Source organism: Benincasa hispida, chromosome 2 (genome assembly GCF_009727055.1).
Source record: "Benincasa hispida cultivar B227 chromosome 2, ASM972705v1, whole genome shotgun sequence".
NCBI classification, from domain to species: domain Eukaryota; kingdom Viridiplantae; phylum Streptophyta; class Magnoliopsida; order Cucurbitales; family Cucurbitaceae; genus Benincasa; species Benincasa hispida.
Window position 1 is genome coordinate 5808961 of NC_052350.1, and position 14497 is coordinate 5823457.

Genomic DNA, 14497 nt, shown 5'->3' on the forward strand with positions numbered 1-14497 from the left:
GAAGACTACTTAGCTTTGAATGCTTCTGATTTAACTAATGATACAAAACCCTCAACCTTTGAAGAGGCAGTGAGTTGTTCTAAAGCTAAGATGTGGATAGAAGCTATGAATGAAGAGATTGATTCATTGGTGAGAAATAACATATGGGAGTTAACATTTTTGCCAAAAGGATGTAAACCAATTGCATCCAAATGGGTGTACAAGTTGAATGAAGGTTTTTCTAATGATCAAGGACCTAGATTTAAAGCTAGGTTGGTTGCTAAGGGCTTTACACAGAGGCCATGTATTGATTTTAATGAGATTTTTTCTCCAGTAGTAAAGTAGACTTCTATCAGATTATTATTGTCGATTGTGGTTCAAAATAACATAGAGCTGGAGCAACTAGATGTCAAAACAACTTTTTTATATGGCTTCCTAGAGGAAGTTATCTACATGAGCCAACTGAAGGGGTATGTGGTCAAAGAGAAGGAAGATTATGTGTGCCTACTGAAATCTATCTATGGCCTCAAACAGTCCTCAAGATGCTGGAACAGAAGGTTTAGTGACTTTGTTCAGAAGAATGGTTTCTATAGAAGCTCCTATGACAACTATGTTTATATAAATATAGAGTCTTATACTCATCATATCTACTTGCTATTATATGTGGATGATATGCTTCTAGCAGGAGCAACAATGAAAGAGCTGAATAAAGTAAAAGATCCACTGAAATTAGAGTTCGAAATGAAAGACAGGGGAAATGCAACAAGAATACTTGGTATTGACATTATTAGAAGCAGAAAAACAAGTATTCTAAGCATTGATAAGTCACAATACTGCAGTAAATTGTTAAAAAGGTATCAGATGACAGAGGCAAAAGCAGTAATTACTCCTATAGCCAACCATTTCAAACTCTCAGCAGAGAATTCACCTAAAGATTCAGACATTGAGCAGCAAATCATGTCAACATTTCCTTATTCCCAAGTTGTGGGAAGTTTGATGTATTTAATGGTGTCTACAAGACCTGACATTGTCTATGCTACTAGCCTGGTGAGTAGATACATGGCTAATCCAGATAAGAGGTACTAGGAGGCTACAAAGTAGATGATGAGGTACCTAAAGGGTACTACTAATGCTAAACTGAAGTACCAATAGCTATCAGATAGTGAACCAGAGCTGGTTAGTTATATAGACTCAGATTATGCAAAAGATCTAGAGAAAGGGAGGTCATTATCGGGGTATATCTTCCTATTTGGAAGGTGTGTCCTAAGCTCGAAGGCTACCTTACAATCAATAGTAGCCCTTTCCACTACTGAAGCAGAGTTCATAGCATTATTAGAAGCAGTGAAGGAAGACCTATGGCTAAAGGGTCTCCTAAGTGACTTCGGAATTAAACAGAACACAGTGAAGATCTTTTGTGATAATCAGAGTACAATTCATTTGTCAAGCATCCACAGTACCATAACAGAACAAAACATATAGATGTGAAATATCATTTCATACGACAGCAGATAGAAGCTAAACAGATTGAAGTTCTGAAAGTTCATACCTCAGAAAATGCCTCCGACATGTTGACAAAAACAACCACTCGGCTCAAACTTCAGAAGTGCCTTGATATAATAGGGTTTGAGCTGAGAGACAAAGGTTAAAGCAAGAGGCAGTCAAATCAGAGAAGCTGAAGAAAGCATGAAGTTCATTTCAAGGTGGAGATTGTTATACAGAAGTGAAAATAACTTCATTCAGTTACAGAATTAGTTACAAATCAAGTTACATTTAAATACTTTGCATAACTAATTTGTACAGAGAGAGAGCATTTGTAATTGAGTAACTACACTTATCTTGAAGCAATCTTGAATAAAAAACTCCGTCAGCTTCTCCGTGGACGTAGGCCTCCCTTGACCGAACCACGTAAAATGATCGTGTCCTTCTTCTTCTTCTTATCGTCTTCCTCTATTGTATACCCCAGACCCACCGATCGTGTAGCTTTAGCAAACGATCGTCTAGTTTTTAGCCAATGATCGTTTACTTCTGCAAGCCTCATCATGTAGACGACCATCGTTTAGACGACCTTGTCTAGACGATCTTTAGTAAAGCCTTCATCCTCTAAACGACTTGTGCCTTATCGTTTAGACGACCCCAGTTTTACCTTCCATCGCCTAGACGACTGAAGACTCCTCACCTCTGCGAATTCTGGTAGCCTCCCGACGATCCTCTCTTTTCTTTTCTTTCATTCTTTCTCTGCAAAAATAAAAGAAAAGATTAGTTATTCGAAGGCATTTCCAACAGAAGTTTGAAGTTCTAATCTCAGCCATCAAAGTGTAAGGTTGAGATCGTTCATCACACGGATTGTGCTTTCAGCACGTTGTATTGTGTTTGTGTGAAGAAACAAGGTGGTATCTGATATTTGTTTAAGGGCCATCGTTTACTTAAGGCCCAAAAGAGTAACCAAATCAGTCTTTCGTTCAGCCCGTTTTCGCATCTCAAGCCAAACACTTTTGATTTTCTTTTCTTTTTCTTTTTATTTCATTTAGATTGTAAACCTTATACAAGTGTCCTTTGCAAAAAAAAAAATGTATAAACCTCACAATTTGATGGGCGAATATGGGAAAGAATAGGATTTAGTAATTATTTTTTGAAGAAGAAGAAGGAAAAAGGTGTGGGGAGAAAGTAATTTGTAAGTTTGCGAGAAGTAAAAATCGAAAGAGAGGAAAAGAGGGGCACAGAGTAATTTGAGGCACAAAGAGGCAGAGGCAGAGAGTAATATGAAGCAAAAGAGAGGCACAAAGAATGATCTGAGAAGTTATCTGGAAAGGTGTTTAAAAGTACATCAGTCGATTGTTGAAAACTTGACCCACGGATTCAATGGAGCAACAAGTGATTGGTAGAGGCAGGTGAAATGATTAAAAGCAGTTAGAGATGCGAGCAGAGATGTGACTAGGCCTGTAGGTCGAGTTTTGAAGTCTCGAGATGGGCAGACATGCTCTGGTCGTGGCAGGTGGAAGGGGGTCCAGTATGTCAAATGTTGAAAATTCGTCTTTGTAGGTCAAATTTTCAACACTCGACTTAATTCTTAATTTTTTTTTCCACCCTCGAACTTCTAAAAAGGCTGCCAAACTACCTAAAATCCCAAAATACTTTTAAAATCATCGAATTTGACTAACTGTTTCTTCAAATTGCAATATTAAAATAAAACCTCCCGCACGAACACGCTTGTATAGGTTTTACAATCTAAATAAAATAAAAAGAAAAGAAATTAAAAAGGAAAGAAAAAAATTCCTTTTTATACCAAACTTTCCATAATATGTGTAGACAAAATGTGTCAAAGATCAAGGGATTTGTGATTCCAATTCCATTTCTTCCTATTGTACTTAAAAAAAAAAAAGTACTGATGTCATTCTAACAAAGTCAAATTATACATCGGGTACTATGGTCAACAAAACCTAATTAATAGCAAATCAATTACTGATTTACGTAACAGTATAGGATAAACACAGAGATTTACATGGCTCATTAATAGTATATTAGTTCATCCATGAGCAGAAAGAGAATTTTATTAGGGAGAAAACTACTCAATCGTTAGAGTGTCAAATATCAAATTCAAGATAATCCAATAATTTATTTTTTTTAATTTTTTTAAAAAGTGTTAAGAATTAAAAAAAACGTTGTTAAATTTGTTTTTGTTATTTAAAAAGCCAGAGGCGCGCCCCATGCTCCAACAACTTATGGACTCACTAACTTAAAGTCCTTATAACTTAAGGACTCACTAACTTAAGTCCTCATTGTCTATTTCACAAATTATCAAATTACAATTTATCGCATCCAATCGATTATCTCGCATGTCTATCCGATAACAATCAATAAGCTCAACCCGATATCGTCTGTGTAACGGCCCAGGCCTAGGATTCGGACTAAGATTTGGAATCCGGATTCGGCCCCTGATCCAGGAAGGAGGTCACCCACATAGGATTGACCCAAGCTAAGTATGCTTAACTTTGGAGTTCTTATGATTGAGCCAGCGAAAAAAAAGGTGCACCTTGTTGGTATAGGTAGTAACTTTCAATTCTTTTAAGCCTTTCTTATCCATACTTTCATGTCCTCAGAATCCCTTTCATTTGGATGTGATACTGGTGCATTCATGTACCCCTCCTGAATTCGGGTCGTTAAGTCTGCCCTTATCGGCTTTACTTGCCAAACAGATTTCACAATAGTTAGAGTGCAATGTCGTTCGAGATGCCCAGTAATTCCTCCATTCGTAGAACCACGATTGGAGCATTCCTCTAACATGTTCAATCAAGCATACTATGGGCAATAGTCAATACTCTTTAGTTAACGAATTGAAACACTCTGTACTATTGGATGTCATGTTATCATATCTTCTTTCTATTTGGTAAACCCGTGCCCACCTTTGAAGACTGATGTCTTCCAGATATTTCGTGATAGCAACGTCTCGAAAATTACAGAGTTCGTCCCATTTTGTCTGGAACTCTGTCATGCGAAATGCCCTTACTGCATCTCTAAATATCCCAACCGTGCTATCAAGTTTATAACCAGATTTTGTTCTATATGCCACGTGCACAATCCATGAAATGTCGTGGGAAAAAAATGCATGAATAACATTGTTGATAGATACCATCCAATCAGACACAAACACCAGATTATCAAGTTCTCCGATACTGCATTTCAAGTTTGACATAAACCATTTCCATGATCGATCGGTTTCATTATCCACTATTGCATATGCTAGTGGGTATAATTGATTGTTCCCGTCCATAGAAACTGCAACCAACATGGTGCCTTTGTATTTTTCCTTCAAATGCGATTCATCAACAATAATACAAGGCCAACAGCTTGCGAAACCTCTAATACAAGGCCCTAATGTCATAAACATATACTTGAAATGCACCTCGTCTTCAAATTCGATCTCAAAGACTGTACTCGAATTCTCTATTTTTAACCCTTCTTCATAAACATGTAGTATAGAGTATGAGTATTCTGGAGTACCTCTAGTGAGATCATACGCAGCTTCCCTTGCACGTCATGCTTTATCATAACTTATGTTCATGCCATAATCTCTCCTCATATCCTCAACGATATGAAAAGGTTTACAAATATGTCATATTCCCATGAACTTATCTTTAATGAGCTGACCAGCAACCGTAGCAGTTGCTTGTCTATGGTCGTGATTCAGAATTCCAATGGAATATATGTGCATACTACAGTACTTTGTGATCTTGAATATATCAGACATTTCCATTTTGACTGCACGAAAGCTCCACTTACATGTCTCCCCAATATATTTAACAGTGAACAGAGATTTGGTTGACTTCCTGACCTTAAATTTAGAATTTTTGTTGATGGACATAATAGATAATCTCATTTTTAAGTCCTTTTTGCTAAAAAATAGTTGACCAACTTCAACCTCCTCTGTCCCAGATGAAGAGCTGCCAAGCATAATCAACTTTGTCCTATGACTTGAAGATACTGATGGTGGAACCACTGAAGCTGCTGTAGAACGATGTACATCTCCATGATCACGATTCATTTTATTCAATCCTATTGGTTACTCATTTACATCCACTGAAGGACCACAATCCATATAATCGAATCTAGATGGTCTCTCATTACCAATAACTGAAGTACCGCCCAATTCTAAATTCAATCTTGTTGGATTAGTGCAGTCGTTGTCTAGTGATAATGTTGATGGTACAGTGTTGGTAGATAATGGAATATCATCATCTTCCCGACGAAACTAATATGATTCCTTGTATTGTCTGTCCACAGTCGTATCATCATAACTCACATTTCCAAACCCATTCCAATATTTCCGTCCTGATTAGATTTCAACATTACAGCTAACTGAAGTCTACTAAGCTTTTCTCGCAAAAGAAGGAAGCGAACATCATCATCATTCCTTATGTATTGTGGAGGGGTTTCAAATTCAAGCTTATATTTAACTCTTAGTATAAGATCAAACTCTGAAGAACTGACATTTGTAACCTTGTAAATGTGAGATTTAAGTTCTTCATACTTCAATGTACGAGGAACAATGATTCCTGTCAACTGTCTCCCAATATACGAACTTTCATTCTCATCCCAATCACCTCCATATCGAATAAGTAGACACTTTTCTGTCATCCTACAAAGCAAGAGAATATTTGTCATTAAGTTGTATAAGCAATGGAAGTGTACTCTCGTTCTCAATCTCGCTCTTTCTTGTAATCTCGCTCTCTCTTGTAATCTCGCTCTCTCTCTTACTCTTGGTCTCTCTCTTACTCTTCCTCTTTCTTACTCTCTCCCAATACAAAATTTCGTAATGCTACATTTTCAGAAATAACACAGCAAAAATAATTAAACAAACTCAAAATAATGAAACACCTTTATAAAAAACCCGTTCCGTTCTGAAAAAGCCTCGTCTTAGAAATCCCCGTTCGAAAAATCTCCGTTCAACAAAATATCATCGAAAACCAGAGAAATAATCACCTTTGAAATGGATTTAGAGTTTAAAGAAATCACAATTGTATTGTGTTTAGGTATTATTGATTTAATTTGAGGCTTCCGTCGTGAAAATTGTCAAATATTCGTACACTGACGAGCAATCACATAAAACTAGAAAATTTCAAGCGAGAGCGAGAGCGTTTAATCAGATGAGAGCAAGATTTATCTCGTGAGGCTGGTGTAAGGGCAATTTACGTAATTTAGTATGACGATGATGTCAGGCAAGGGTCAATTGACATTATTTTTTAAAAATGGGTCATTTGACATTTTGACCCAAAAATTGGGTCATCTATACAAAATTCTATTATAACTTAAAGACTCACTAACTTAAGTCCTTATTGTCTATTTCACAAATTATCAAATTACAATCTATCGCGTGACAATTTTTTCTACTCATTTAAAGATTATTTTTTTGAATGAACGAATATTTAAATATATTCCAAGATGCACATATCTTCGTGTACCCAATCTCATCATACACAACTAAATCATAATATCTTTTAAAATAAGTAAGAAAATTTTGTTATAAGACAAAATGTGATTGGACAATTTGATGAAATACACAGAGATATGTTTAGTATAGAAGCATTTAAGTATTTTTTTTTCAAAGTATGAAATGCATTTAGTTATAATATTTCTTATTTTATTATTTTTTATGTGATTTGATTAGAATGCATAAATACAAGTGCATATTTGAAATACACATTCCTCTTTCTACATATTTAATGAACACATATTAATAGTTTAGAGATAAACATTTTTTTTTAAGTTAACGCATCCATTCAACAAACATTGAAACTTAAACACATCTTATACAATGGTTATTGAAACTTTAAAATATAAGGTAAAACAATACTTTTAAAGTTTAAGGATATATTAGATAAAAAATTAATAGTTTAGAGGTCTATTATACCAATTATTGCACTCGCAAAAACAATATTAACAACTATTCACATTTAGGAGTGAATTTTCTGATTTTCTTTAAACATTCATACATGAAAATAAAACTTTAAACCCAAACAAACATAAAAGCAAATTACATATAGCTTAAGACGTGTAGAACTTAGACCCAACAAAAGTAGAATAGCTATCAAAAGAGCTGGAGTTACAAGACTTCTCTCAATACTCAATACAGCCTTTTGAGTTTTGACACCTAAAAAAAAAAAAAAAAAAACAGCCTAATACTAAACTTTATATTATAAACCCCACAAATTAACATTAACATTAACAGAAAGTCCCAAGTCCTAAGCTCTAACCCAAAGAAACAAAGTGGCGGGTGTCATATCAAATGCCTACCGCTGCCAGTATCTTTCACTCTGCCATTGCCTTTAAAACACACACAGCAGAACCCCAAAACCAAACCAAACCAAGCCCCACATTTCAAACTCACAAACTAAAAATACTAAAAAATTAAAAGGAAAAAGAGGACACATTAAAAGCAGTGCCCACTCTAACACTAACACAACTTCCTAGAAAGTGACCAAGAAAAAACTCTGTTTCGTTCTGTTCTGTTCTGTTTTGTTGTTGTCTCTGTTCATCGGAACTGCGCCCCACTAAAAGTCTGACCAAAGCTCCACCCAGCTGGCGCTACATCGTTCGATATCACCGTCCGGCCATCGCCGGTGGTCACTTTGAACGACAAGCTTTGTCCATTCAAATATGAATTGCTCTGCCAATTCTGTCCCCAGTTCCTCGACATTGCTTCCCACCCTGTTTTCGACCCTTTAATCCACACGCCATGAACATCGCCACCTCCCCCAACGTTGGTTACAAGAACTAAATTGAAGTACGAATGACCGTTGATTGTGAATCTAATCCCTCCTTTCTTCTCACAAGACACCCTGCATTGCATATTTACTCAGTATCTGTTTCAGATTAGCGTTTAATTTAACAAAATTAGTACCTTCTGTATGTCACTGGGACAATGCCGGCTTTGTAATGAGCGATTTGCTGGAAGACGGGTTGGGAGAGATCGAAGTGGTGTTGGGGAGGATTGCACCAGCCGCCGGCGTTGTTGGGGAGCGCATTGTTTGGTGGACAAAAGTTTGTAGCAGTGACCACGATGGACTTTGGAAGGCACCATTTTGCATCATTTACACATTTGATTTCAAAGCAAGCGCCACAGCTCAGTCCATTGTTGAATAAGGCTGTACTCAGAGCTGCTGTGTTCGTCCCATATCCCTGGCTGTACAGATTTCCGTAGCCACAAGCCCCTCCTGCAAAAAGAAAGCCCGTCATAAAAGCCTATGGTTGTCAATTTAAAAAAATGCCCAAGTTTTAATAATTTTTACATACCCATTGTACCCGCGGCGTCGCCCCCACCGTAGAATGTGGCGTGGGCATTAATCCAACCTCCTCCATTTTTGTTGCCAAGAGCAGAATCACATCCCAAAGATAGAAGAAGACCCACCAAGAGAAATCCAATAAACACCATTTTAACTTCACAGCAAAGAGTAAATCTCAGGAAAGCAAAGCTAAAACACGCTTGAAAATGGTGGGAATTAGAGAGATGAACAGACCAGTTGAGAGAGCGTACAAGGTGTTTGTGAAAATGCCCAAGAGAGAAAAGAGCGAAAAAGGGTGAGTTGGTGAGGGGAGGGAAGTGGGGAGATATATAGAGAAAAGTGAAGAGGTGAGAGATGGTTTTTTGGCGATTGCTTTAGTTTAGTTTAGGGAAGGGCACAGCAAATAACCGACGTGTGGGGGCAACAAACTGCCATGTCCATACGGTTGCTGAGTGTGGTGGGGAATAACAACTTTTCATGAAACCACGTGGTTTTCGAAATCTTGTTGAAGGAGTTTCACTTTTTTCCCCAGAAATATGGTTAAAGGATTCTAATCTTCTATGAATTTTAATAACGTTTAGAAACCCATAAAGTGGTATCCTTTTTGCTTTTAATGACAGTTAGACTCTGTTAAGCGCGCTGCCATGTTGATACCCACACACTTCTGCTTTACTAATGTCATTGCAGATTCCTTGATTTTTTTCTTTTTCCTTTTTTTTTTGTGTGGAATTCTCAAATTAATCCATCTATCTTGAGGTTTTGTTTGAACTTCGTGGACTCTCATATCGTTGATGTTTGGATCTTATTTGCATTTGTTGTCATAGCAGAATCTTCATGGGCTTAATCTTTGGGTTTGTTTCTTCGGTTTCGTTTTTCGAGATGATCTCAATGTGGTGTCTGTTGAGTGGGAATGCGATATACATCGGTTAAATAAGGGGATGATCATGAGTTTATAAGGATGACAACTATCTTCAATAGTGTGGGACCTTTTGGGGTGGTTCCAAAAGTAAAATAAAAAAAATTTATATCTAAAGTGGACAATATCATATCATTGTGGAAATATGTGGAGGTCCATTGTTCTTAATAAGCTGGTATCAGAGCCGTGTCCTGTTAGTAAAAATCCTCAATGGTCGAATATTGTGAGGTTGTTTCCTTTATTAGTGGTTATTTATTCTACTTTCCCTATCCTGTCCTCTTAAAAGGACTTTAACCCATCTTTTTTTTCTTGCCTTTTTTTCCATCATTTCTTGATTCTAAAGCATTAGCTGCCCTGTTTAGGCGTGCTCTTTGAATATAGGGTTAAGCATTCACGCATGGGAAGGCAAAAAGGCAAGGTTTAATAGGATAGGAATCCATTCAAAATTTAAAATGGGTAGATTGTTTGGTTTGTGGAGCCAAAATATCAATTTAAAAGATGAAAAAGAAATGTTTGAATTTGGACACCATTATGCTATCTAACTTATTCTTTGTTCCCTTTTATTTCTTTCTAAAAAGTGGTGCATTAGGCTAGACTGAATCAATGGGGTAAGCTTGAGCTGTTTTAACCATAGGTCAGAGAGAGAGAAATGTTACTGTTTGGTTTTTTCAAAAAGTGTGCGAAACTACTGTTTACACGCATACCAAAAAAGAGAGAAAAAAAAAACTGTTCAACTACAATAACTAATGGGTATTAATTTTCAGAAATATATTAAACTCAATCCAAGGATTATTAAGTTACTAAATATGACCAACTTTAATATAGCTTAACTAGCATATGAGTGAAACAAAAACTTAGCTCAACCGATATATGGATGTGTTGAGGACAAAAGAGATCCATGGTTAAAATTTCTCAGATCTCATTTATACTAAAAAAACTAGCATAGGAGTGTGCTAATAACCACAAGGTCTGCAATTTGAATCCTCGTACTCCTAGTTGTACCAAGAAAAATTATAACTAACATTAGTATAATTTAACCAGTATGAAACTTAAACTATTATTTCAAGGTTAAATGTTTGATTTCCTAATCATGTATTAAAAAAATATATTTGTCATATTTAGGATAATTATTTTAAATGACAAAAGTGCTGAAAATATTTTCAAATTTAATGTAATTGTTTAAAATGTCTATCAGTGTCTATAATTGTAAATAAGTTGGCTTATTTTCCTAAATTTAAAATTAACTCTCAAATTTATTAGCTTTTGATTTTGTTTCTAATAATTTATTAAAGTTTGAAGTGTCATATAGATCCCGATTTTTTTTTTCTTAACAAACACGAATTCATCGTATTCAATATTTCCATTGATTCATAAAACAATTTTGTATTTTATAAGATCATAACCTTTAAATTTAATACCCTAACATATTTGACCCTTTTTTTAAAAAAAATAAAATAAAATAAAGTTAGTTCGAATTCACTCGAGAAAAAATGTTTTTTAAAAAACTTATTTTTATTTAAACATTTTTGATAAATATTCTTAAAGATACACTTCAAAATCTATTTTGAGTGGTTATTAAATACTTTAATTTTTTAAAAAAATAACTTATTTTTTAAATTAAATACTTGAAAATGCATTTCAAACACAGTATAAATATCTACCGACAATCCATGAGACACAAATTTAAAATATCAAAGACCTACTAAACAATCACTAAATTAAAACTCAAAGATCTGAGACTAAACTTGTAATTCGTTTTAGGTTGAACTTTGCTCCCTCCCAACAAAATTCTAGTTCCATATTTGTTGGAAGGGTAAAGTTTTTGGAGGGAGAGTTGTTCAAAGGATGTTCAATATAAAAGGCTGGGTTGAATGACAAGGCTTCCATATCAAATAAAACACACACAGAAACATTAATGATAACTTTACAGCCAAAAAATTAAAAGAAAAGTTGAAAGAATTGAATAAGCAAAATTAATTAAATAGTCAGACAGTCCAACCAAACTTCACAGAAATGGTGAATACAAACACATAAAATAAGAAACCGCTGTCTCATTTACTTTCCATCAATAACCCTCGTGAATAAGCAATCAAAAGAATCGTTCCCCTTTTCCTTCCTAACTTTTATATTTCGGTCCTCTAGATTCTTTTCGGTTTTCAAATTTCAAAATATTATTCATTTAACATGTAAGTTGTGAATTCAATTTTGATTTAGTCTCTATGTTTTAAAATATTATAATTTTACTATTGAGATTTGAATTTTGTATCAATTTGGGTCTAAGATTTCAAGATTTATACTTCTTTAACTCAAATTTTGATTAAATACTCACTTTTCAATCTTTGGTATTAGTATTTATTAATTAATTTTAAAAAAATTATAATTAATTAAATTTTACTATTTTGTCATTACTATCACAATTAATTTTAAAATTCATTTCATAGTTATTTTAAATTAATAAATAGATATCAATTAGCGTTAAAAGACTTGAGTGAGTATTTAGTGAAGTGTAAATCTCGAAACATAAGAATCAAATTGAAATAAAATTCAAATCTAAAAAATAAAATTATAATATTTTAGAGAATAAAAGCTTTATATATTTAGAGATGAAAATGAATATTTCCCGCTTTACCATGGCTCTCTGTCAATTTACCATTGAAAGGCCAAAACACATGGAATTGAAATCTTTACAATAAGTTCCCAAAGTTGGCATAACCGACCAAAATACCTTTTGCAAAACCCTAATGTTCTGTTTGGATTTGGAAGATTGTAGGAAAAAAACGACATGAACACTCCAATGACAAAATTTGTCGTTTAATATCATTTGTGAAGTTGGTAGTATTGGAAATCACATGGCTGATGCAAGGATGAATCAACACACGTACACTGTTTTCTGCTTGCATTGAAACCAACACAAAGAAAAACCCTAATCTATTTTAAATGTTCATTACAACATCATATATTTTAGGTAACTTTGGTTGGTTATTGTCTTATTGAGAAGGGCTTTTCCTTATCCAAGGAAATTTAAATTTAAATTTGATTATTTGTCCATAAATTTGTTGATGTATGTATATTTATATTTAACTTTTGTGTTAACTAAGTTATAAGTTTAGGGAATTTCTTAAATTGTATTTATTTAATCTTTAAACTTATAAAAGTGTCTAATAAATTTCTAAAACACATTTAATACTCGTGTTTAAAAAATCAAGTCTATAAAATATAATACTCATTTTATATTTTTCATTAATGAGTTTCTTTTATACTCATGCTTAAAAACACAAGTCAATATTTAAAAACTAAAAAAATAGTTTTAAAAAACGGTAATTGTTTTAAATGACAAAACTACTGAAAATATTTTCAAATATAATAAAATGTCAATGTCTATCATTGGTAGATAATGATAGACATTAACAAATGATTATTAGTGTCTATAATCATCACTGATAAATGTCTATCAGTGTCCATCACTAATAGATAGTAAAATTTTGGTATATTTGAAAATATTTTTTTAGTACTTTTCTATATTTAAAAACAACCCTTTCAAAATTTTGTTTTTATTTTTAAGAATATGACAAGGATTTAAGTACTTTGAAGTAGAGATGTCCAATTTTCCTATGGGGATGGACCTCGCCGGGGTCCGCCCCGAACGGGGCGAGGATTCCCCGATTCCTCGTGAGCTAAACAGGGACGGGGAATGCATTCCCCGTCACATTCCCCGTCCCCACCCCGATTAGCTTTTACATATTTATTTAGTATAGTTATTTAATGTTATGTTATTATTATTACTATATAAATATTACATTTAAATTTCAAATTTGATTATTTATTGGGAAAGATAATGAATATGTTTAAATGGAATGTTTAAATTTAGATTATATATGTGAATAATTTGATTTATATTTATTTCTTTCTACTAAAAAATTTTTTAGGCTAAAATTTGAGTAATTTATCTTTAAATTTAAATTGTCATATAAAACTAACCATAATAAACAATTTATGCTCACATTAATGATTTAAATTAATTGGGTTTTTACTAAAAAAAAAAAAAAAAAAAGGTAACGAGGAAAAATTCCCCGTAGAAACCCGACCCCCACAAATTCCCCGCGGGGATTCCTCGCCCCGATCCCCGTGGGACATTTCACGGGGATGGAGAATGAAATGGGGAACGGGGATGGGGATGGGGAATGGCATCTCGGCCCGCCCCGCCCCGTGGACATCTCTAGTTTGAAGACCATAACAAATAATTTGGAAAGAAATAAGCAAAATTAAAATAAAAAATAAAAAAAACAAATCATTATCAAATGAGGTCTACGCTTTCAATTTTGTATCTAACAAATTTCTAAAAAGAATAAAATGATAACAATTAATTGATATACTAGTTATAAATTTGAATTATTATCCCGTATAATGCTAGACTTTTTTTGTGTGTGACTAGTAAATCGAGTTATTTAGATAGGAGTTGTTTTGAAAGTTAATTGAGGAAAAGGTGTAGATTAGAACTTATTTAGAGAAAAAGTGGTGTTTTTTTGTCTCCATCCGAATGCATCTTTTCATTCGAAAATATTTTATTATTTTTTCCTCCCGTACGCCGCATTAAAAAAAATTAAACCAGTCAAAACAGACGCATTCTGACATAACACGCGTGCGTCACAGTGAGTTATCACTCACTCTGACGCGCACGTGGTCAGAACGTGTAGGTTGAACAGATGCATGCTGACCAAATTTGACGTTTTCCCCTGTCTCGGCGTAAAAATCTCATTTTTTTTCCCTTCATTCTACCGGTTTCATCTTCTCCTTTCACAAATTTCATATTCCTTTACTGATTTCA

General features: G+C 34.2%; 1 protein-coding gene across 1 annotated transcript; it reads right to left on the reverse strand.

Moving 5' to 3' along the window:
• Nucleotides 1-7534: 7534 nt before the first annotated feature.
• LOC120070716 (expansin-A1-like) lies at nucleotides 7535-9070 on the reverse strand. The gene is made up of 3 exons (XM_039022564.1): nucleotides 8767-9070; nucleotides 8375-8687; nucleotides 7535-8312 (listed from the first exon to the last, which is right to left on the reverse strand). Exons 1-3 carry the CDS (start codon nucleotides 8903-8905, stop codon nucleotides 8006-8008), a joined length of 759 nt encoding a protein of 252 aa, XP_038878492.1. The 5' UTR covers nucleotides 8906-9070; the 3' UTR covers nucleotides 7535-8005.
• Between the last annotated feature and the right edge of the window lie 5427 nt (nucleotides 9071-14497).